Source organism: Phodopus roborovskii, unplaced genomic scaffold (assembly GCF_943737965.1).
Source record: "Phodopus roborovskii unplaced genomic scaffold, PHOROB, whole genome shotgun sequence".
NCBI classification, from domain to species: Eukaryota; Metazoa; Chordata; class Mammalia; order Rodentia; family Cricetidae; genus Phodopus; species Phodopus roborovskii.
This window is the reverse complement of record NW_026126056.1, coordinates 208,736-230,693: the sequence shown is the minus strand read 5'-3', so window position 1 is coordinate 230,693 and position 21,958 is coordinate 208,736. Positions and strand designations below refer to the sequence as shown.

The 21,958-nt window shown below is 39.6% G+C and overlaps 1 protein-coding gene and 1 pseudogene across 1 annotated transcript; one reads left to right on the top strand and one right to left on the bottom strand.

Moving 5' to 3' along the window:
- Window positions 1-1,636: 1,636 nt before the first annotated feature.
- Window positions 1,637-4,162, bottom strand: LOC127218340 (ubiquitin-conjugating enzyme E2 T-like; annotated as a pseudogene).
- Window positions 4,163-19,262: 15,100 nt separating this feature from the next.
- Window positions 19,263-20,666, top strand: Mageb2 (MAGE family member B2). The gene has a single exon (XM_051179366.1). The coding sequence runs from the start codon at window positions 19,265-19,267 to the stop codon at window positions 20,282-20,284; it is 1,020 nt and encodes a 339-aa protein (XP_051035323.1). The 5' UTR covers window positions 19,263-19,264; the 3' UTR covers window positions 20,285-20,666.
- The last annotated feature ends 1,292 nt before the right edge of the window (window positions 20,667-21,958 follow it).

The window sequence follows — 21,958 nt, the reverse complement described above, 5'->3', positions numbered from 1 at the left end:
TTGGTCTGTTTGTGGGATCCCTGGCAGTGGAACAAAGATCTGTCTGTCCCTGGTGTATGAGTTGGCTTTTTGGAGCTGATTCCTTTTGGTGGGATGCCTTGCTCAGCCTTGAAGCAGCAGGGAGAGGTTTGATCCTGCCTCAACTTGATATGGCAGGCTTTCTTGACTCCCCATGGGAGGCCTTACACATTCTGAGTAGTGGATGGGGGATGGAGTGGGGGAGAGGTGGGAGAGAGCTGGAGGAGCAGAGGGAGGGGGAACTGTGGTTGGTACATAAAACATAATAATTTTTTTAAAATCTTGTTTGATAATTGCAGCCATGAGACAGCAGAAGGGGAATATCTTAAATATTGCAGTCATGGTTTCAAGTACTTTCCATTCCTTTCATCACTTGAAGAGAACAGGGTTTGCTACACTAACTGTAAACGTAGAACCTGCAGTACAGACAGTTTGAGAACTTATACATTTTGACATTGTTAGCTGACAGAGCTGACAATACTTCATAATGTGAGGTAATCTAAAGCCATAGTACTCCATTTCAGCCACAGACTTACCCCATGTCCTTTTAATCAGTTTTTAAAAATATTTTTCCTATGACCATGCCAAGACTTTAGCTTAGAAATTTTATGAGCACATGATGGTCAAAACACTAAAGAGAAGAGATACTTGTTCCCTCCCACCAAAAGTACAGAGGTGTCAGGAGAAGCACCACACAATGTGCAATGGCTTCATAAAGAAACCAAACAAATATACCCCATTCATGGTTCAAAAGGGTTCGAAATGCCCAGGAAGACATATGAGGGATTGGTCACCTAGTGTCTACAGGCCCCTCAAGTTTAGGTAATCAGGCAGGAAAATTCCAAGACCCAGTAGGAGAAGAAGGTTACAGTGTAAAATCTGAGAAAATGAATTCTCTAAGCAGTATGAAAAACTGATGTCAAACACATTCCTAAGCATGGACAGGTAACTTTTAATAGAGAAGAAAATATGCATACATACATACATACATACATACATACATACATACATGAATATATGAACAAAAAAGGAGGAAATTTCCAGATGTTTGGAGATAAATTACCATCAGATTCTCTAGCTGTCTTTATGTGTGATAATTATTAACCTGCAAGTATTTGGGAGGGAAAAAAGGAAGATCTAGAGATAACTACCTCCAAAGTGGTTTGCTATGCACATGTAAGAAAGTCCTAGACAAAGGTTAAAAATAAATCACAAAGAGGCAGCCTTCTTTATTTAAAATATAAAATATCTGTTAACAAAAATAACTGATAAAATTGGTAATTCATTTTTAAAGAGAACCCTTAAAATATATGTGGATTTAATGAGATGCTAAAATGAAAAAAAAAATAAAAACAAAAAAACATTTTTTAGAGTTGATATCCTAAGGATGAATTCTTTTTTTTTTCCAACATTAAGTAGTTTTTATTTCTCAAGTTTAAAAGTTTTCAAAATACCTAAGTACAAGATAAATAAAACAAACTATCCATAAAGGATCACTGCAAAGCAGAATTCATAAACATGCATGGTCTTTTATAAGAACAAAAACATTATGTCATCAAACACAATGAAAAACATTCAAGAAAAGCAAGAAAAAGAGACCACCTTGTCACAGACTCCATTAACTAAGAGGGACCAATACATGTTTCTGAACATCCAGGGGGAATTTCTTTTCTATGCCTCCTAGGGGCTCGGTTTTCCTTTTCTGTGTGGAGTTGCATTCCTCAGAATAACCAACATCTGATGAGGTGTCTAGCATCTCTTCATCAGCCTTTTGTTTCTGTCTTGCATTAAGTTTCTGTACAGTGCCTGGCTTTCTTGAGAAAAGCTACCTTATTATATTTAAATTCTGAGGAAATGTCAGCCATTAGAGGGTCATCAGGGTTGGGTTCGGCCATGAACAGCTGACTAGAGGTTGATACAGCATCGATATTGAGGAATGGTCTACATGCACTTTTGGTGGCAATTTAAGAACATCTAGATGAATCCTTTCACTAGAATCAATGTTTGGATGATAGATTGGAGTCAGAAATCTGATCTGTAGCAGTTCAAATGGATACCACTGAGGACTGAAAACTTCCAGAGTGAAAATTCCTTTTCCTTTTTTTTTTTTTATTTTATATAACCAAGTACATGTAAATGAAAACAAACATTGCTAGATAATCTTTGGGAATTTGGGCGTCGTTCTTTCCAAACTACTTCCTGCTGATAAGAGGCACTGTCATGGGGGAGTCAAAGAAGATTCAGAAATCCTGGCTGTAGTCTGTAAGGCTGCTTTGTCCAGGTGTTTTGAATGTAGGATCCCCTGGAATTGTTTCAGGCGGTCTGGTTTGATCAAATCACATTAGTCTGGAAGGAATCCACATTTTTTTTCATTTTCTGTGGAAACAAAAATAGAAATCCTTTTCCCCAGTAACTTGTCCTTGAACTTAAATTTTGGAGTCAAAGCATTTTTCTAAATTTAATTTATTATTTTACTTGTCGATCCCAGTTCCCTCTCCCTCCCTCCCTCCTTCCCTCCCTTTTACACTCTCTGCCCTCTCACATGCACTCTAACCACCCTGCCCTCCCATTCCCCCATCCCAATTCCATATGTAGGGGAATGTCATCCTGTTGGGGTCATGTAGATCTGACAGGTCATGTGAAGTACAGACTAGGGCTTCTCTCCTGTCTCTAGATTAAGGCAGTTATCCCTCCATGGGGGATATGTTTGCAAAGTCCTTTTGTGCACCAGGGATACATCCTGGCTCCACTGTCTGAGGCACCTTTGAGCTGGGCTTCCTCACCTTCCTGTATGCCTATTATGCTTAGTTTTGGTCTTTTCATGGTGTCCCACATTTCCTGGTTGTTTTGTGTTAAGGATTTGTTGGATTTATGATTTTCTTTGGTCTTCTAGTTTATATTCTGCGCCTGAGATTCTCTCTTCCATCTCTTGAATTCTGTTGGTTATGCTTGTGTGTGTAGTTCCTGATTTTTTCCCAGTATTTCTATTTCCAGCATTTCTTCAGTTTGTGTTGCCTTTATTTTCTCTATTTCAGTTTTCAAGTCTTGAACCGTTTCCTTCACCTGCTTCATTGTTTTTTCTTGGCTTTCTGTACTTTCCTTAAGGAATTTGTTCATTTCTTCCACTTTTTTGTTTGTTTTTTCCTCCATTTCTTTAAGGGATTATCTCACATCTTCTTTGAGGGCCTCTATCATTTTTATGACGGCAATTTTTAAGTCGTTCCCTTCTGCTTCCTCTGCTTTGTTTTTGTGTTCCGTTCTAGTTGGTGTAGATTCCCTAGATTCTGGTGGTGTCTTGTCTTTCTGTTGTTAGGTGTTTTCTTGTATTGCCATCTACCCATAGCTTCTTCTGTAGGTGTTGGTGGGGTTCCCCTTCTGTCTATGGTACTTCCCCGGTGGGCTTTTGTGGGATAGAGATTCAATATCTGTAGCTCTGTGTGGTCCAAGCTCTATAGGAGGTCTCTCCGCAGACAGGGACCCAGGGATGGGGTCAGGGCTGAGGATCCAGTAGAAGATTCCACTAGCCAATGGCTCTAGCCCATGGCTGGCAGAAGAAGACAAAGGCTGAGCTGAAACCTGGAAAGGTTTTGCAGGATAGTGGGATCTCTTTGGAAACTGGGACTCTCCAGCTGAGGCCTCTTTCTTTAGCAGAGGCCCTGATTTGGGGGTCAAGGATCTTGCCAGCAAGAACTCAGAGTGGACCCGCAGAAATAGGCGGATCTCTGGGAGGGGCCCGGGACTCCACCAGAGGACTGGAGGTGGGGTCAGAGACCAAGCAGGTGGAAATTACGGGTGGTCCCGCGTGGATAGGCAGGTCTCCTTTGTTCAGAGTTGCTCAGAGGACTCTCCGAAGTAGGGTGGACTGTTGGCTCTACCCTCTGTCCCAGTGCTCAACCAGAGTGGCAGGACAGTGGGGGGGGGGCATGCTCTCAGTGGGGATGGGTAGGGTGTATCAGAGCACCAAGGGTGCTCTCGATGGGGACAGGGCACAGGAGCAGCAGGATCTGAAAACTCCTTTTTCATAAGGTGTATTGGCTCCACGCAAATCACCCACTTGGTCCTTTTTCTGCAAGCGTGCGATGTCTAGAGGAAATTCTACAGTTAACATGTGCAATTCTTTCTTCAGGCGTGAAGTCCTCTGCATGATCTCAAGTCAAAGAAACCATACATAGCTTACTACTCCCCACTAACTAACAGCTGGTGGGGGTGTGTTTTGGCACATCCTCTCCTGAGGCTCCTGCTGCAGCCCTCAGCACCTCCAAGCACCGCTGGGGTCTGCTGTGCTGGAGCTGACCCCGAGACAAACTAAGGATAAATTCTAAAATAGTTTTCTACTTATCTCTTTCTCTGCCCTTGCTTCTTTATGTCTTATGTATCTTACAGTTTTCCATGAGCAGTGTTTTTCTTTTAACTCCCATGCTTAAAGTCTCTTTCTTATAAAATCCAGTCCTAAAATTCCTTCCAGCCTTAAAGCCCAAATCTCTGTTTGGCCTGAGTGGAGATTGTTAAAGCTTAGGGGAACTTCTCAGACTGTAAAAGATAAACAAGTGAAGCTAGGTCTGTGTCCCTGCCACAACATAGCTGAAATACATATTCAAGCATATTTGGGGAGTTTCTCTGTCTGTCATTTGACTGACCAATCATTTTAAACTTCTGTTTTCCTTTGCTTCTGCTTTTTCTGACATGAAAACTATTAAATGTCTGAGTGTTACTAACATCAAAAATAGACATTGCCTAGATCCATCCATAGTCTGCTACTGGATCTGCATAATAACACACAGTTTTTCTGGGGGGGTATCTTCATAATCCTGTTTCCCCCTGCCTCATGTAACAAGTCTAGCTCATACAAAGATTCTAAAGAGGCATATCAGAAAAAGGGCCTTGATCTCCTGAGCAAATTGGGAGTGAGGGGAGGGCAGTGAGTGGAGAGGGAGTTAGGAGAAAGAGAAGGGGAGGAGAGGAGAGCACATGGGACTAGGAAGATTGAGTCAGGGGAGGAATACATGAGAGCCAGAGAGAGAGAGAGAGAGAGAGAGAGAGAGAGAGAGAGAGAGAGAGAGAGAATAATAGAGGGAGGCATTATAGGTTTGGAGAGAAAACTGACTATAGAGAAATGTCCAGAGACCTACAAGGACGACCCCAACTAACAATCTGAGGAACAGTGGAAAGGCTACCTTAGCTATAAAAGAGCCCTCATCTAGTAGGTGATGGAAACAGAAGCAGACACCCACAGCTAAACACTGAACTGACTGTAATCCAAATGCAGAGATGGAGGAGTGATAAGAAATTGGAGGCAAGACCAGGATACAGAAACCCACAGAGAGAGCTGACCTGAACAAGGAGGAGCCAATGGACTCCCAGACTGATAGCTGGGAAACCATCATTGGACCAACTCAGACTCAGTGAACATGTGTCTCAGTTAGAAGGCCTGGGCATTCTAAGGTACCTCTGCCAGTGGAACCAGGATGTATCCCTTGTGCATGAAAGGACTTTGGGAGCACATTCCCCATGGAGTGATATTCCCTTAGCGTAGAGGCAGGAGGGAGGGCCTAGTCCCTACTCCAAATGACTTGACAGATTTTTTTGATCCCTCCTGGAAGGCATCACCCTCCCTGTGGAGTGGGGGAAGGGGTGGAATGGGACTGTGGGGAGGGAGGGAGGGAAGGGAGGGAGGGAGGGAGGGAGGGAGAGGGAACTGGAATCAATAGGGAAAATAAGAAAAAAAAATAACAATAATAAAATGAAGAAAGGTCCTTAAGCATGAGGAGGTTTTATCAGGACTTCTGTAAGGAATACGGTTTTTCTGCCTGCCGCCGCTGGTCTTGTCCCGCCACCGCGCCAGCCCCAAATAATGCACAGAGACTCTGTATTTGGTACAGTGCTATTGGCCAGGTGCTAGTTTCTTATCGGCTAGCTCTGTCTTAATTATTAATCCATTTCTATGTATTTCCACGTGGTCTTACCGAGAGCAGAGGAATGGCAGTTCTGTTCTCTCCATGCTCTCCATCCCGACTCCTCCTTACTCCTTCCTATTTCCTCCTTGTCTCCTAGACCCTCCTATCTTCCTTTCCTATTGGCCAACAGTGCTTTATTCATTAACCAGTATGAGAAACATATATACAGAATGACATCTCCCATCAGACTTCATTCTAGGGAAAGGAGGAGAAATAGAGGGGGAATCCCCCTGAAAGAGATTTCAAACAGTTCTAGTAACTTACCAAATCATCTTACATAATGAGACTAAAATCCAGATAATAATGGGTATAACTGCACCTTGAACAGGAACACATGGGTGTGTATATAAGTGGGCCTCCATTTAAATTTTGATCTCTTCAGGACCCTGAAGATGTACTTAGTGGATTTACTGAGTCTCTTTAACCCCCTCCCTTCCCAATATGACCACATTAAATCTTTGCTTTCTGCTTTTAGTTGGTTCTTTAATTGGCTTGTTCTGAAAGTGTCCACAGATGTGACTTGGCGCAAGCTATGACCTCAAGAATATAGTCTGGGACACAATAAAAATAATTTTTCTCCCTCAGTCATTTAGAGAAAGAGGGAGAGATTAATTACTTTGTCTATAGGACAAACTTCACCCTTTGATTGTTTGTATTACTGAGCCTTTTTGCTTTTTTGTGTTACTAAGCCTTTTTCACATATTAAAGAGATAGGATAAAATTTCTAACTTTTTTTTCATAACTGAGTACATATAATTTCATGTAATTGTGTCATGTGCTTTTGATAATTGTTTTTGTATATCTTTTGTTTTCATATGATGTTTGTGTCAAAGATTTTAATACACTGGTCACTTCAGTTCTCTTTTTAAATTCACTTTTGTTCTGTGCTAAAATAATTCTTTGGGCATCCCCAACTAAAATGAATGTGAAGATTCAAATTTAAATATTTTAATCATATACTAAGTTCTGATAAACACATACTACCTTATAAATTTGAGTGCTGTAAAAATGATACCTTTGAGAATGTTAAATATTCATAAAACTTTAATTTTATGTACATATATTTTGGTAAGGTTTTCCTTCCAAAATAAGCTCCAGCTTATGTAATAGGTAACATAAATTTCATGTACTGTCTGCAAAATAAAAATATAAAACTGTGAAATATGAGATTTCTATTAAGATTAGACTATATAAGTTAATAGATTAATAAGGTTACTAAAGGTCTCTACATTAAGTTTACTTTTCACACTGTATACTACAGAAAATATAATCCAAACAAACAATAAAGTTCAAAAGCTTTGTTTATTAAAATATATCTTATGTGTGATTATAAACTACGTGAGATTATGGTTCATTTTTATATAATACACTTATTGCCACCTTGACTTATAAGTAAATGCTTATGTAAACTGAAATTGTTAACTTGGTTTGTGACAGGGCAAGAAAGTGCATTTTCCTCCATCTTTGTGTTCTTGCTGAGGCCATTCCATGTTTAACAAAAATTTGAGCTCCTTGTTAGAGAATCTCATGGAAAGTGTCCCAACTCTATTCTAGTACCCAAGGCTAAGACACCCCAGCTAATTTATTGTAGCTTCTGTTAAACCTGAAGCCAAGACACTCCAGCTAACATCTTAGCTTCTGTTAAACTGCTTGCTAGTACAAGCCTCTCTCTGCAGCTGCAGAGGAAAATGCCAGGATGTGGGGTTTGTTTTTAAAAGCCTCTTGCTCTAAATCAGTAGTTCTCAACCTTCCTGATGCTGCGACCTATTGATACATTTCCTTATGCTATGGTGACCCTCAGTCACAAAATTATTTTCGTTGCTACTTCATAACTATAATTTTGCTACTGTTATAAATTGTAATGTAAATATCTGTGATTTCTGATGGCCTTACATGACCCTTGTGAAAGGGGCATTCCTCCCTAAAGGGACTGTGACTCACAGGTTCAGAACCACTGCTCTAAATGCTTGGGGCTATACTTGGGTGCCAAATACTTGAGTGTAGTCCCAGTCATCTGGAATAAATACTTTGAATTAAATATAAATTTTATGTGAGTGGTCATCTCAGTGGGCTCCCTTAACAGATTCAGCTTTATTTTGACTGATAGTAAACTAAAATTTTAAGAAACAAAACCATAATAAAAGACAAAAAGTACATTTAGTCAATGTGACCACATACATAAAACAAGAGATTGGTAATGGTCCTAAATCTTTCTTTGGGACAATAACATGAGCTTTTTTTAAATCTAAAAAATTTAAAATTTGCTTTTAAGGAGAAGCCATACATAATTATACAACACTGGGCAAGATGCTATCTACTTGATCCTTATCCTAATTGTGGTGCTTCACCATGGACCCTTGCCTGAGGCTATCAATTAACTTTAAGGCATGCTTACTCATACTCCTGAGTCAGGAGTTAGTTTTTCCTTATCAGACAATTGCTCTGCCTTGAGATACTAAACTTTTTATTCCAAAGATTAGAGAATAACTTAAGTTAATGTGTATATGAAAACAAACTTTTTGTGTATTTTAAGGATTTACAGAATATCACTACTGCCTCTTGAAAAACAAACAAGCAGGTTTTTCAGGTTCAGGATTATTATTTTAGCAAGCCCAGAACTTAAAACCCTAAATAAATTTAAACTATCATGTTGAAAAACTTTTCTTTTTTTAACTTTTTAAAAAAATCTGTTTTTCAGCTGTAATCTGTTCTGATTTACTTTTTTTAGTTTTATTTTTCCTTTTTTAGTGTAAATTTGAAACAAGGTTGTTTTACATGTTAATCCTAGTTCCCTCACCCTTCTATCTTCCCCTATCACTCCCACCAAACTCCAGACATCCCCTTTCTGCTCCCCAGAGAGGGTAAGGCCTTCCACAGGGAGTCTATGGAGCCTCTAGTAATGGATCAGTATTTATTCCTAGTATGCAAAACCTATTTTGAGATTTACATAGACATCTTTGAGTTTATAGATCATCTTACTGTGTTAATTGATAGTGATATATTTTTAAATTATTTTTTTCTTAGTTAAAATTATAATTATAGGCCAAACTTTATCAAGCTCTACATGCCTTATCTGACTTTTGATGCCTCATGAACATTAATAAAAAGTAAATGTTTTCATAAAAATATGTTCAAGTTATCTGTTATAGTAACTTAAACCTTTTCCAAGTAATTAAAATTAGTTAAGAAAACAAAGTCTATTAATATACTTTACCTAAGTTTATTACTGTTATCTAAGATACCATATATCTTCTGTGCTTTAGATACAACCAACTGTGCTTTCATTTAAAATTACCTCATTAAAGTCGTTTTCTATATTTTGTAGTTAGCAATCATAATGTTAATATTAAAGAATGATATTAAAGGTTATTTAAAAATAAATGTGGTTGCAACTAAGTTAAAATAATATGTAGCTTAAAAAATTTAAATGTTTTTTCAATACCCTGAGATATAATGCTTGATTTTCTACCACAATATTTTCTTTTGTGTGTGTGTGTTCGTTTTAGAGATGGGGTCACTCTGTGTAGCCTAGCTGTTCCAGAACTTGCTCAGTAGACCAGGCTGGTTCAAATTCACAGAGATCTTCCTGCCCTGTTTCCTGAGTGCTGGGATGAAAGGCGTGTGCCACCACTGCCATGCTAACAATATTTTCTTAGGTATTGATCTCCTTTTAGTATTCTTTAACTAAACAGTTAAAACCTAGGGCTAAATTTTAGTTTTTTAAAAATGTTTTCACATTGGACTAAGCTTTCCTTGTTTGAATTATCAGTCATTGCTATAAACATAAAAATATTCTGTTTAGAGCGTGATAACTAGTTAATATATGTCTAATAAATTACATAATGAATGTAAAACTTGTTCTACTGGACAAATATTTGAATCTGTGTATAAAATTTGACCTATCAGATAAACAACACATAGTATTATAAAAGACTTTTAATCACAATAACTAAAGGAAAACAGAAGATGATCTCATCAACTAATAGGTCAAAAAAGGCTCTCACATCAAAGACTTCATTCTGATTTAAAGATCAGGACTGTCTCCAATTACTTCTTATTCATTCTAAGGAGGTGGTGAACATTCTCACATCTTTTAAGACCACATTCATATATATGTATATGTATATGTATATGTATATGTATATGTATATATGTATATATGTATACATGTATATATATGTATATATGTATATATAATATAACAAAGTCCATTTCAATGAAAACAAACATTTATAGAAAATATTTGGGAATTTGGACGTCGTTCTTTCCAAACTACTTCCTGCTGGTAAGGGGCGCTGTCATGGGGGATTCTAAGGAAATGCAGAAATCCTGGCTGTAGTCCATAAGGCTGCTTTGTCCAGCTGTTTTGAATGTAGAATCATCTGGTACTCTGTTTCAGGCGGTCTGGCTTGATCAAATCACATTAGGCTGGAAGGAATCCATATATTTTCATTTTCTGTGGAAACAAAAATAGAAATCCTTTTCCCCAGTAACTTGTCCTTGAACTTAAATTTTGGAGTCAAAGCATTTTTTTTTTTAATTTATTATTTTACATGTCGATCCCAATTCCCTCTACCTCCCTCCCTCCCTCCTTCCCTCTCTTTTATCCTCTCTGCCCTCTCACATGCACTCTAACCACCCTCTCCTCCCATCCCCCCACACCAATTCCATATGTAGGGGAATGTCATCCAATTGGGGTCATGTAGATCTGACAGGTCATGTGAAGTAGGGACTAGGGCTTCTCTCCTGTCTCTAGATTAAGGCAGTTATTCCTCCATGGGGGATGTGTTTGCAAAGTCCTTTTGTGCACCAGGGATACATCCTGGCTCCACTGTCTGAGGTTCCTTAGACTGCTCAGTCCTTCTGGCTGAGACCCATATTCAGGGGGGCCTGAGTCAGTCCCATGCTGGCTTCCCAGCTATCAGTCTGGTGGCCCTTTAGCTCCTCGTTCAGGTAAGCTGTCTCTATGTGTTTCTGCAACTTGGTCTTGTCCTCTCAATCTGCATCTGGGTTCTAATTCGACTCAGTATTTATGTATAGGTCTTTGCTCCCTGTTTCCAACAGGCATTAGTTGAGGGCTCCGTGGATAAGTTAGTTGCTGATCTCACTATCCGGGAAGGGCATTTATGGTAGCCTTTATACGGAAGCTCAAATTGTTAGTTGGCAGCAGTCTAGTAGTTCTCTAGACCTTTCTTTGTGTTCAATTATCTTAAAACCAATATTGGCTCCCTCTTTTATGCTCTCTCTCTCTCTCTCCCTCTCTCTCTCTCTCTTTCCTGTCTTCTATTCCTAACCAGGCTCAATCTTCGTGGTCGCACATGTTTTCCTTTCCTCCCCCTTGTTTTCTCCTACTTCTCTCTCCATTCGCTGCCCCCCCCCACTTCCTCTGTGCTCTGGGGGAATTGTCCCTTCCCGGTTTTGTGAGGGACTTTATATGAATCTCTTAGAATACACCTTGTATCCTAGTTCCTCTGGTGGTGTAAATTATAGGCTGGTGATCCTTTGCTCTATGTATAAAATCCATATATGAGTTAGTACATACTGTGTTCCTCTTTTTGTGACTGGGTTACCTCATTCAAGATGGTTTCTTCAAGTGCCATCCACTTGCCTGCGAATTTCAAGATACCATTATTTTTTTCTGCAGAGTAGTATTCCATTGTGTAGATGTGCCCCATCTTCATTAACTATTCTTCAATTGAGGGGCATCTAGGTTTCTTCCAGGTTCTTGCTATTACAAATAGTGCTGCTATGAACATAGTTGAACAAATGTTAAGACCACATTCTCATGCACTTCGAAAATGCTTCATGACACTCATCTTCAACACCACTGATAGCTGAGAACCCTGAGTAACTAAACATGTTTCTCACCTTTTATGTTTCTTAATTTTTTTGTAATTAGATTTGAAAAATATTTATGACATCTAATATTCTACTTGGTATATTTATAAATGATAAAATAACACTAGCATTGATTTTAATAAAGTTACAAATGAAAATATCATGTTGTTTCATCTGATCATAACTCTGTTATAACTGTTTGCTTGCCCTAAACTCCTACCTTATACAAAACTAATGTTTGAATTAATATAATTTTTCATTGTCTTTATAAATATAAACATATAATATACATTCCTATTATTCAGTGTAATTTAGATAAAATAAAAAATTCTAGTTTTCAAGTTGAAATTTAAGTCTATTTGCTGTAGCTATAATTACTCAAAGATTTTGGGTTAATTCTTATTTATACATTATAAATAAATTTATCCAAAGTATACAAAAGACATCAATGTCTAATAACCACAAAATTTGTGATGTTTCTTGATGTAATTAATATCTAAAATCTTGTATAGTACAATTAATCATAATTTTAAAATTAATTGAACAATTTTGTATTTATTAATAAAAAGACAATACTACAGTGATTCCATTGAGAATCCCATTTCTAATCATTTAAATACAAATAAGATAGTTTATTGAATACAAATAACTGTAAATATAAAGAGAACTATATAGTCAATCTTTTTAAAATATATTTACATTTTGGTTTCATCTGTTACTTTTACTCCATCACACCCAACTATGTTCTTGATTAATTTTTGATTATTAATTCTTGATTAATATTTCATTTTAAGTATAGTTACTTTATGTCACATGTAAATGTTATGTCAAATACAGAGGATGTAAAAATAATTCAGATATGTTTTATTATTTTTTTCTTATTTTACATATCAATCCCACTTCCCTCTTCCTCCCTCCCCCCTGCCCATAAGACTTACTTTCTTAATGTCCTATACCAGCTATTCCTCTCTCCTGAAGACTGCTGTCCTGACCACTACTCAGCCTCATCTACATCACATCCTAGACATGAGCCTTCCTAGCTACAAGGAACATTATAATATTTAATAAATTTAAGTGGCTCCTGTATGCACAAATTTTAATGCTTGCATTACAGTGAGAACCATGAATGAAAATTCCTGAAAAGAAGCTGTGTCTGGCTGTGAAAGATTAATTCCCAAAAGGAAATTGTCTACAGACTGACTAGCTGATTCAAATTTCAGTACTGTGGAATGTTGCAGGTCCAGAGGCTAATTACCTTATCATGGGCAATTCCTTCTTACCGAACAACCATTCTTTGCCTTCCTCTGTGTCTGAACTACCATCATGTGACTAATAGGAACCTTTTGGCCATTAGCTTTCACTAAACCAAAACATAATGTCATCAGGTAGCATCTTAGGACCATAGAAAAGCTTCTGCTACCTTGGTGTACCTGACTTTCCTGTCAATGCATTTTAAATTTGTCTTGATTTGTGACCTTCTTTGTTCTGTAAAACTATAAAAAAACGTATGGCACTTCTTCCACAGTGGAACATGGAATTTGGGATAACCCAAATTTGTGTTCCCAGCCCATGGATACTCAAAATAAGTCCAGAATAAACTATCTTATTCCCTTAAAAATATTTTCCAATTTTAATTTTTATGAGTATGAGTATTTTGCCTGCACGTATGTAAGTGTACTACATACATGTAGTGCCCTTGGAAGTCAGATCCCCCTAATACTACAGAAGGTTATGAGTCAGAATGTGAATACTGGGAATGAAACTCACATCCTCTGCAAGAGCAGCAAGTGCTTTTTAATTGATTAGCTATCTCTCCTGCCCTTCACTGTTCTTTTTAGTACTGTAATAGCATCATAAGAAGTAAACCCTCTGATCTCAAAATATTGGTAGTAATATATAGTGAGATAAATGAGATCACCAAAATGACTTTAAAGACTTCTTGATTGTTTGTGTATCTTAGAGAAAGAGGTTTGTACTGTAATGCAAACTGTCCCAGGGCATACCATGAAGCAGAAATTGCAGTTGTAGTCTTGGCAATCATCATATCTCTCTTCATGAGTGCAGTGATTGAAGGTATGATCCACACTATCTGACTAAATATCAGGTATGGAAGTAGAAAAAATGGAATGTGTTTGTTGGTGATACAACTGTGTACTTATGTGATGTTGGACAATTTTAAAAGATAAAGGCTTATAAAAATCTGAGCCATCCAACTTTTTTAAAAAACTGTTTAAGAAACTGACCAAAAGGGAAGGTATAGATAGGAGTTTTAGTCCCTTCTGTACTGTGTATTTAATTTTTTTCTTTAGGGTTTTGATCTAGACTAGGTGTTCTCAAGTGAGGCTGACATTGAAATCATTATATAGTTTAGGCTTGACCTGAATTTTCTGTTCTACTGGCTTAACAGGAATAAGGTACCCTGTCTATCAGGCATTGTTATTATACAAAAAGGTGGTTTACAGGCCACTTCATAATTTTTGAATCTCTGATGTATTTTGTCAATTTCCTGATGTTTTTAGATATAGGAGAAACATTTTGCCCTTGCATGAATTATTAATGAAAATATACATTCAACAAGACATCATTCAAACATCTTCCCAAACATAGTATCATACGCAGAACTCCTCAGAGAATAGAGACAAGCTATATGGCCTCTCAAACCCACTGAGAGCATTGGTCAAAAACAGTGACAAAAATACAGAGAAAAATATCCTCAGATTTGATAGTCAGATGGTAACCATAATTAGGATATGAAGAGAAAGTATAGTTTTGCTTCCTAGAATTCATCTTCTGGTGCTGTTTTTTTTCCAAAATGCAAACACCCCAAATCTATGTGGCTCACAAGAATTTCTACCTGGGAGATTTTTCCAAAAAAAGGAAGCAGAGTGAATAAATAGTACACTGGGCAGAGAAAAGGAAAATCTAGGTTTATTGAGAGAGAAAGTGATCTCTAAGTCACAAATTTGGGACTAGATTAATATATATAAATATATATATGATATAAATATATATATGATATAAATATATTAATATGAATATTTATGCTAAAAGCAAATGGCTTTATGAACCAACAGCTGTTGGTAGATTAGCAGAGTTGTGAGGATGAGCTGACCCTCATTTTTCTCCTAAAGGATGTTGGGAGTGAAAGACCATGACCTTTCAGAGGCTTAGCTTTCATGGGAACAAAGGTGAGAAGAGCCAAGAATAATCACAGGAGGAGCAGTTACCAAGAGTGCTACTTCAAAACCCTCAGCCATACTTTGGGCTGTAAAGGTGAGGGAGAGGAAATGGGTCCTAACTGGGGCATGACTAGACTTTCTCTTCTGGTACTGAGGTGGACTAAATTCTACGCTAGAAGCAAATGGCCCAAGATCACTAGAAAAGAAGATGCCAGGAACCTCAGAAGCCATTCTGTTGAGCCAGCAGACAGAGTTTGTGGTGCACCTCATCTCTGTCAACAGTGTACCAGCAAGCAGCCTAATAGGTTTTAAGAGTCAGAACCCCAGTTCTGCAAGGCAGAATTCCTGTTCAAAGCCAAAGTCAAGCTGAGAGACCCTCTGTGAAATGAAAGGAATTGTCTCCTGAGAGAAAGTGTGCAATCACAATGCTGGCCCTGCTTGAGGCCCTGGAAACTCAAGAAGCATTGAGCACCATGGTAATAAGTTTGCCCAGATCACCTCCTCTGGAACTCAAGAAGGTGTGTTTTTCTGTGGAGACTGTACCTTAACCTGAGGTATGTCTTAGCTCTGGAAAAGAATGGGATACAGCTCTCTGAAATTCAGGACAAAGGTTTCAACCTTTGTAGTATATGAGTGAATACAGACTTCCACTTACAGGGCTGAGGCAAGGGAGGGCTCTGTGTGTAGCTGGCTGACTTGGGTGTGAGCCTAAGAGATACTGTTCCTAGTTGGGAAGTTGTGACCTTGTAACCTTTATTTCCCTGCATCGCCCTGCCTCCCTGGTGGGGGGTGGGGGTGGTGTAGGAAACCAGAGAAGTATACCTGAAAGCTGAGAATTTAGCTCTGGGGCAGGGCATGTAAAGTGTGTGCATGTGTCTCTGTGTGTGTGTGGGGGGGGTGTCAGGTGGTGTAAGGAGGAGATGGAAGGAAGTATGGCATGGTGTGGTGGATGGGGCAGGAGTTGCAAAGAGGGCTTCAGAGGCTCAGGCTTTAAGCTCTGTGTGAAATAGCCCCAGGACAGTGTGGGGGATGGGGAAGGCTAGGTGTCCTAGGGAAGTAGAGTGAGCAAATCAGACTCTCCCCTTTATACAGCCTCCACAGCAGTGCAGTTCCATAGCAACCTGGCCCTGCTGTCAATCTTCAGAGCCTGCCCTTAACCGGATGTGGTTTACCCTCTCTTCCTGTGGGGAGGGGAGGAACTGGGTCTTAGTGCCCGTGGCACAGAAGCTGCCATTTGCTGCTCCGGACCAGCTGCCGGCAAGTTCTTACAGAGGCCTGCGGTCAAGGTAAGGACCCTAAATGTGTACCAAGGAACAAGTATCTCTGGAATAAGTATAGGATCTGTGCTTGCTCTCACCATTAGGTCAGCAAGCTTGCCCTGGGAAAGTGTGAGTTGTCTTGTAACTGCATGTTTCCGTGAGGAAATGGGGGCCCCGGTCTTAGAAAGTAACCCAGATTCTGAAAATGGTGCCTTCCTAGGTCACAGTTAAAGCCAAGCTTTGGTTTCTAATTGGTAAGGAAGGAACCTTGAACCTAATACACAGTGAGCTCGCCCGGCACTGGGCTGTAAAATGCCTCAGGCAGAGTCCACTAGCATATGAAGTGGGCCAGACTTGATCACTAGCAAAATATGGAGTTAATATTTAAAAAATGAGAAATGTAAACATAACTGTAGAAGGCTGGAGAGATGGCTCAGCCGTTAAAGGCTAGGCTCAAAACCAAAAACGTAACAGAAAAAAAAAAAAAAAAAAAAAAACAGAAAAAAAAAATCCCTCATGTCAGTGAAATTCCTCGGGGAGTAAAAGCATTTACCCCTATATTCAAAAAGTGAGTTGGATCCATAAAACCTACATGGTGGAATTAGAAACCCAACTCCTAAAAGTTTTGTTTCCATTTTTAAATGCTTGAGGTAGTGTTTGTAACCACCATCTTGGAAAGACAACCTTAAAAAGCCTAGAAAGGTACTGGGTTAGCAAAGCCCAGCATGGGGTGGGGGGAGGTGTCAGGGAGCCAAAAGGAAAAGGTACTTTTAGGCATAGGGTAGCCACGCCCAGCACGTGTAGGTCTGAGGAAGCCCTGCTTAGGGTATCCACCACCAGCTCCTGGAAGGTAGAGGGGTCCTACTCAGGGTAGCCACACCCAGCATATGGGAGTCAGAGGAAGCCTTAATTTGGGTAGCCACGCCCAGCGTAACTTCAGCTAAACCCAGCTTGTGGGAGTTAGAAAAAGCCCAACTTCGGGTAGCCACGCCCAGCAAGTGGGAATCACAGGAAGCCTAACCTCGGGTAGCCAAGCCTAGCAAGTAGGAGTTAAGTCTACTTTCTAGTAGTAGCCATGCTCAGCATGTGGCAGTCAGGGGAAGCATAACCTTGGGTAGCTATGACCAGCCTAACTTTGGGTAGCACATCCAGCACGTGGGAGACCGAAGAAGCCTAACTTGGGAAGCCACACCCAGCAAGTAGGAGTCAGGAAGTCTAACCTCGGGTAACTGCTCCAGGCATGTAGGAATTAAGAGGAAGCCTAACCAGTTACTGTGCCAAATGTATGATGATCAGAAAGAACCACATACCGGAAATCTCTGGAGGATTTTATAATTTCTTGAATTACTTTAAAATCAGAAGTGGAGGGAGAAACAGAGCACAGCTAGGTAATAGTGTTTGGTTAGGATTTGTGAAGCTCTGGCTAAAGTTGCAAAGACCGCAAAAGCAGATGTTACTAAATTTAAATAAATACATAAAAGATCGGTGGCGCAGGCCTTTAATCACAGCACTCAGGAGGCAGAGGCAAGGTGTATCTCTGTGTTTGAGGCCAGCCTGGTGAGTTCCAGGACAGCCACAGATAACAGGGAAGCCCTGTCAGGGGAGGGGGAGGGGAACCCTCCTTCCAAAGCTCTCATATACTGTGAGAAGTAAGAAGATGGTGGGAGATTGACCGGGATGAGGAGAAAAACAAGTGAGGAATTACAGCAGTGGGTGTGGGAAGTGGGAAATGTATGACCAGAGTACATGGTATATGTGTATGGAATTTTACAGCAGTTCCCATAGCTCAATAACATGAATGCAGACAAAATGTCTGTTTAAAATGCTTAAGCTGGGTACTAGCATCCAGGTTGAATGCAAACTGAAACTTAGTGCATATCATGGCATGGCGACATTTAAAATGCCCCTGAATTCGGAGCTCTCTCCTCTGAAAGCTTTCTCTAAGGAGGAACAGCCTTGGTCCCTTATAGGCCCACTTTAGCCTTAGTATCCAGTGCCTTACATCAGTGAAGATCTATGAAGGGGAGGGAATCACTTTAAAAATAACGGGAATGGGGCAGGCGCTAGAGTGTGACCTGCATATGTGGTCTTCATTAGCCACAGTCACTGTACCCAGAGCATTTTCAGCCCAAAAGGTTAAGATTAGTGTTGTGAGTGTCAGCATCTCCCTCTCATGTTTGTGTGTGGTGGTGGTGGGGGGGGCAATCTGTGTTTCCTTAGTGCATGTATATATGTGTGTATCCCAATAGTGAGTGCATGCTTGTGGAACCCAGAAGCCAAACTCTGAGGTATTGTTCCTCTTGTGTTTAAGATGGGTTCACTTCATGGCTTGGATCTGGCAAACAGGCTATCTATGCTGGTTGCACAGCTCCAGGGATCCTACTGTCTCCACCCCAGTACTGAGATTATAAATGCAATCAGTCACACTTTGCCTTGCTTTTTACTCATGGATTCTAGGTTTTTAAGCTCAGGTCCTTGATTTTGCAAAGCAAGCTCGTCATGGATTGAACTAGCATCCTAGCCCATCAACATGTCTTTATTTCAATGCAGAGGTAAAATATCTGTTTGATATTGTGGGCCCCCGTGAAAAGGAGGATGGTGGTGTTATGCTTAACATGGAACCTAGGAAAGGAACTGCAAATGCAGTTGAGGAAACCAAAGAGCTTTTGATGTACTGTTACAGAATTTTCTCAGCACTCTGTACCCATTCATTTCAGTAGAGTGAGCTTCTGGATGCTCTTCTCCAGGCTCCTAGGCATCTTTCATATGGCAAAGAAAGTAGAACACTTCTGGATATGAATAGAACTAAATGTACTCAGGCACTGCTGTAAGTCAGAATTAATGGATGCTGGTGAGGAGAACAAAAGCCCAGTGTATTGTCATAGCAATGTTCTCAAATGTGGGAAAAGAAATTTTAGGGAAATCAAAGGTGTTTGAAATATGCAAAAAGTAAGTATGTGTTACTTTCCTGCTCTAGGTGACAAGGTCACCTGCTCCCCAAACTACTGCAGCCATCATGCCCAGAGGAAAAAAGAGTAAGGCCCGTGCTCGAGAGAAACGTCGTCAGGTCCAAGATGAGACCCATGGGCTAAACGATGCTCTGGCAAAGGCAGCAGAGAAGGAAGAGTCACCGGCCTGCTCTGATCAAGGTTCAGGAAATGCTAAGCCAAGCAATTGTCCTGCTGGATTCCCACAGGGTAAGGCACCCACCATCACTGCTAGTAAAGGTGTGGATTGCAAAAGGTCAGGTAAAGGTGCAAAGGGCCAAGAAGAGAGAAACGGGAGTTCTTTTAGGGCTCCACAACCCAGTGAAAGCATACAGATGGACTTTTTATCAAGGAAGACAGGAATGCTAGTGGAGTACATGCTCTGCAAGTACAAAATTAAACAGCCTGCAAAGAGGGGAGAAATGCTGAAAATTATCAACAAAAGGTTCAAGGAGCACTTTCCTGAGATCCTCAAGAAAGCTTCATATCGATTGGATCTGGTTTTTGGCCTTGAGTTGAAAGAAGTCCAGCCACATGGTCAATCCTACATGCTTATCAGCAAGCTAGATTTCGAGGATGATGGAAGTAGGAGCACTGAGTTCGGTCTTCCCAACAGGGGCATTCTGGTCCCCCTCCTAAGTGTGATCTACTTAAATGGCTACTGTGCCCCAGAGGAGGAGGTCTGGGACTTCCTGGATATGCTAGGAGTCCATGATGGGGTCCCACATCTCATCTTTGGGGATATCAGAAAGCTCATTACTGAAGATCTAGTGCAGGAAAAGTACCTGGTATACCGTCAGGTTCCCAACAGCGATCCTCCATCCTATGAGTTCCTGTGGGGTCCTAGAGCCTATGCTGAAACCACCAAGATGAAGGTGATGGAGTTTTTAGCTAAGGTTAATGAAACCATGCCTGGTGCTTACTCATCTCGTTATGAGCAGGGTTTGATTGAAGAGGAAGAGAAAGCCCAAGCCAAAATTGCAGCCAAGCCTGGCACTAAGGGCAAGGGACGTACTAAGACTAAGTTGGACAATCCTACTCACAAGTGAGATATAAGGTAGCTTCTGCAATGTGATTGAAAAGGTCTGTTCATCTTTTTGCAAACAAGTTGTTGATAAAGTTTTGGGGGTCTTTTAGCAAAGTATTAACTTGGAATTAAAATGTATACAGATAACATTTTGTAGACTGCCTTCACTGCTGTTTGTCAAGTTGAATGTTGACATTTTGAAATACAAATTAGAATTTTGCATATAACTTTGGTGGTGCTACATGAAAGTTCATGGCATTTATGGAGGAAGAATCTTGGAGATAGGAAAATATTTGAAAATGTCCAAGAAAGAAAGTCAGTCATTTGTTGTTTACTCCGTTACTTTTTTCAAACTTAGAGATGTATACTTGTTTTTGATATTAAAGAATGAATGAGAAATTCAATCACAGTAAATTAGATTTCTTTTTTAAAGCTTGTGCTCTACCTAAACTGTAGTTAAACATCCAGTCTTAGGAAGTCTTCAGACTATATTGAAGATGTTTATTCAAAGTAGATCTAGCATCTGCCAATGCAGTGGTATATTCTAGGAGAAGGTCTTATTATGTATGAGAATGAAAACTGATTCTCTTCCCAATGAAGAAAGAAACAGGTTTTCGTGGTATTGGACAGAAAGCATTTTTAAGCTGCTTTTTAAAAGAAAATTTTATTGCAATTTAAAATGCTGTATACTCTGTTATCTCAATTTGAACATGAAAAAATAATGCCAGGTCGATGGGTAGCAATGAATCATAATCAAAATGCTTATATTAATGATTCCACTTTTCTTTAGTCTTTCACACCTCAGATTTCATTTGTTGAGAAGCAGTATATACAGACATTTCAATTCTTAAAACATGTACCCAAACTCTGAAGTGTCATGTTGTGTTCATGTACCCAAAAGAGCTATGGGTTGTTTCTCTTTGAACTTTTTCCACTGATGTTCCAGCCTACAACTTGGCCAATTTTCCCTAAGACATCATGAAACAATCAAATCTCATAATCCTTAATTCCACTGACTCACAATTTTATATATATAGTACATACTCAAAATCCCCATATTTCATAGCACATTATCACAATTGTTAGGAAAATGGGCTGCCATGACCAAAGATGTTACAGTTCTGACAGGGCAAGGACTGAGGAGTGTATTTTTAGGAAAACCTTCTAGAAACACAAGACCAAATGTAACTGAAAATATTTCAGAAACAAATGTATGACTGGTACTCCAAATTACCATTTAGTATGCTTTGTGTTGCAGGATATAAAACTAGCCCCCTCCATGGAATGCTATGGTGACCCTCACCCAGGCATTCAGAGCCTCTCCTGATTCAGTGTCCTGCTATTTTCTTGTTATACCAAAAAAATAAACAACCAGCAAATGATTTAACCTCTTAAAAATCATTTATACTTAAAAAATAAGTTGAGGTGGGATTTTCTTCCACATTTTAAAAATGTTTCTAGAGCTATTAAACTTACATTTACAAAATAGTTGGTAAAAATATTCTTCTGGACTGGGCAGTAGTGGCACACACCTTTAATCCCAGCACTCAAGAGGCAGAGGCAGGTGTAACTCTGTGAGCTCAAAGCCAGCCTGGTCTACAGAGCGAGGTCCAGGACTGATTCCAAAGCTACAGGGAGAAACCCTGTCTTAAAACCCTGCTCCCCACCCCAAGTGAAACCCCCAAAATATCCCTCT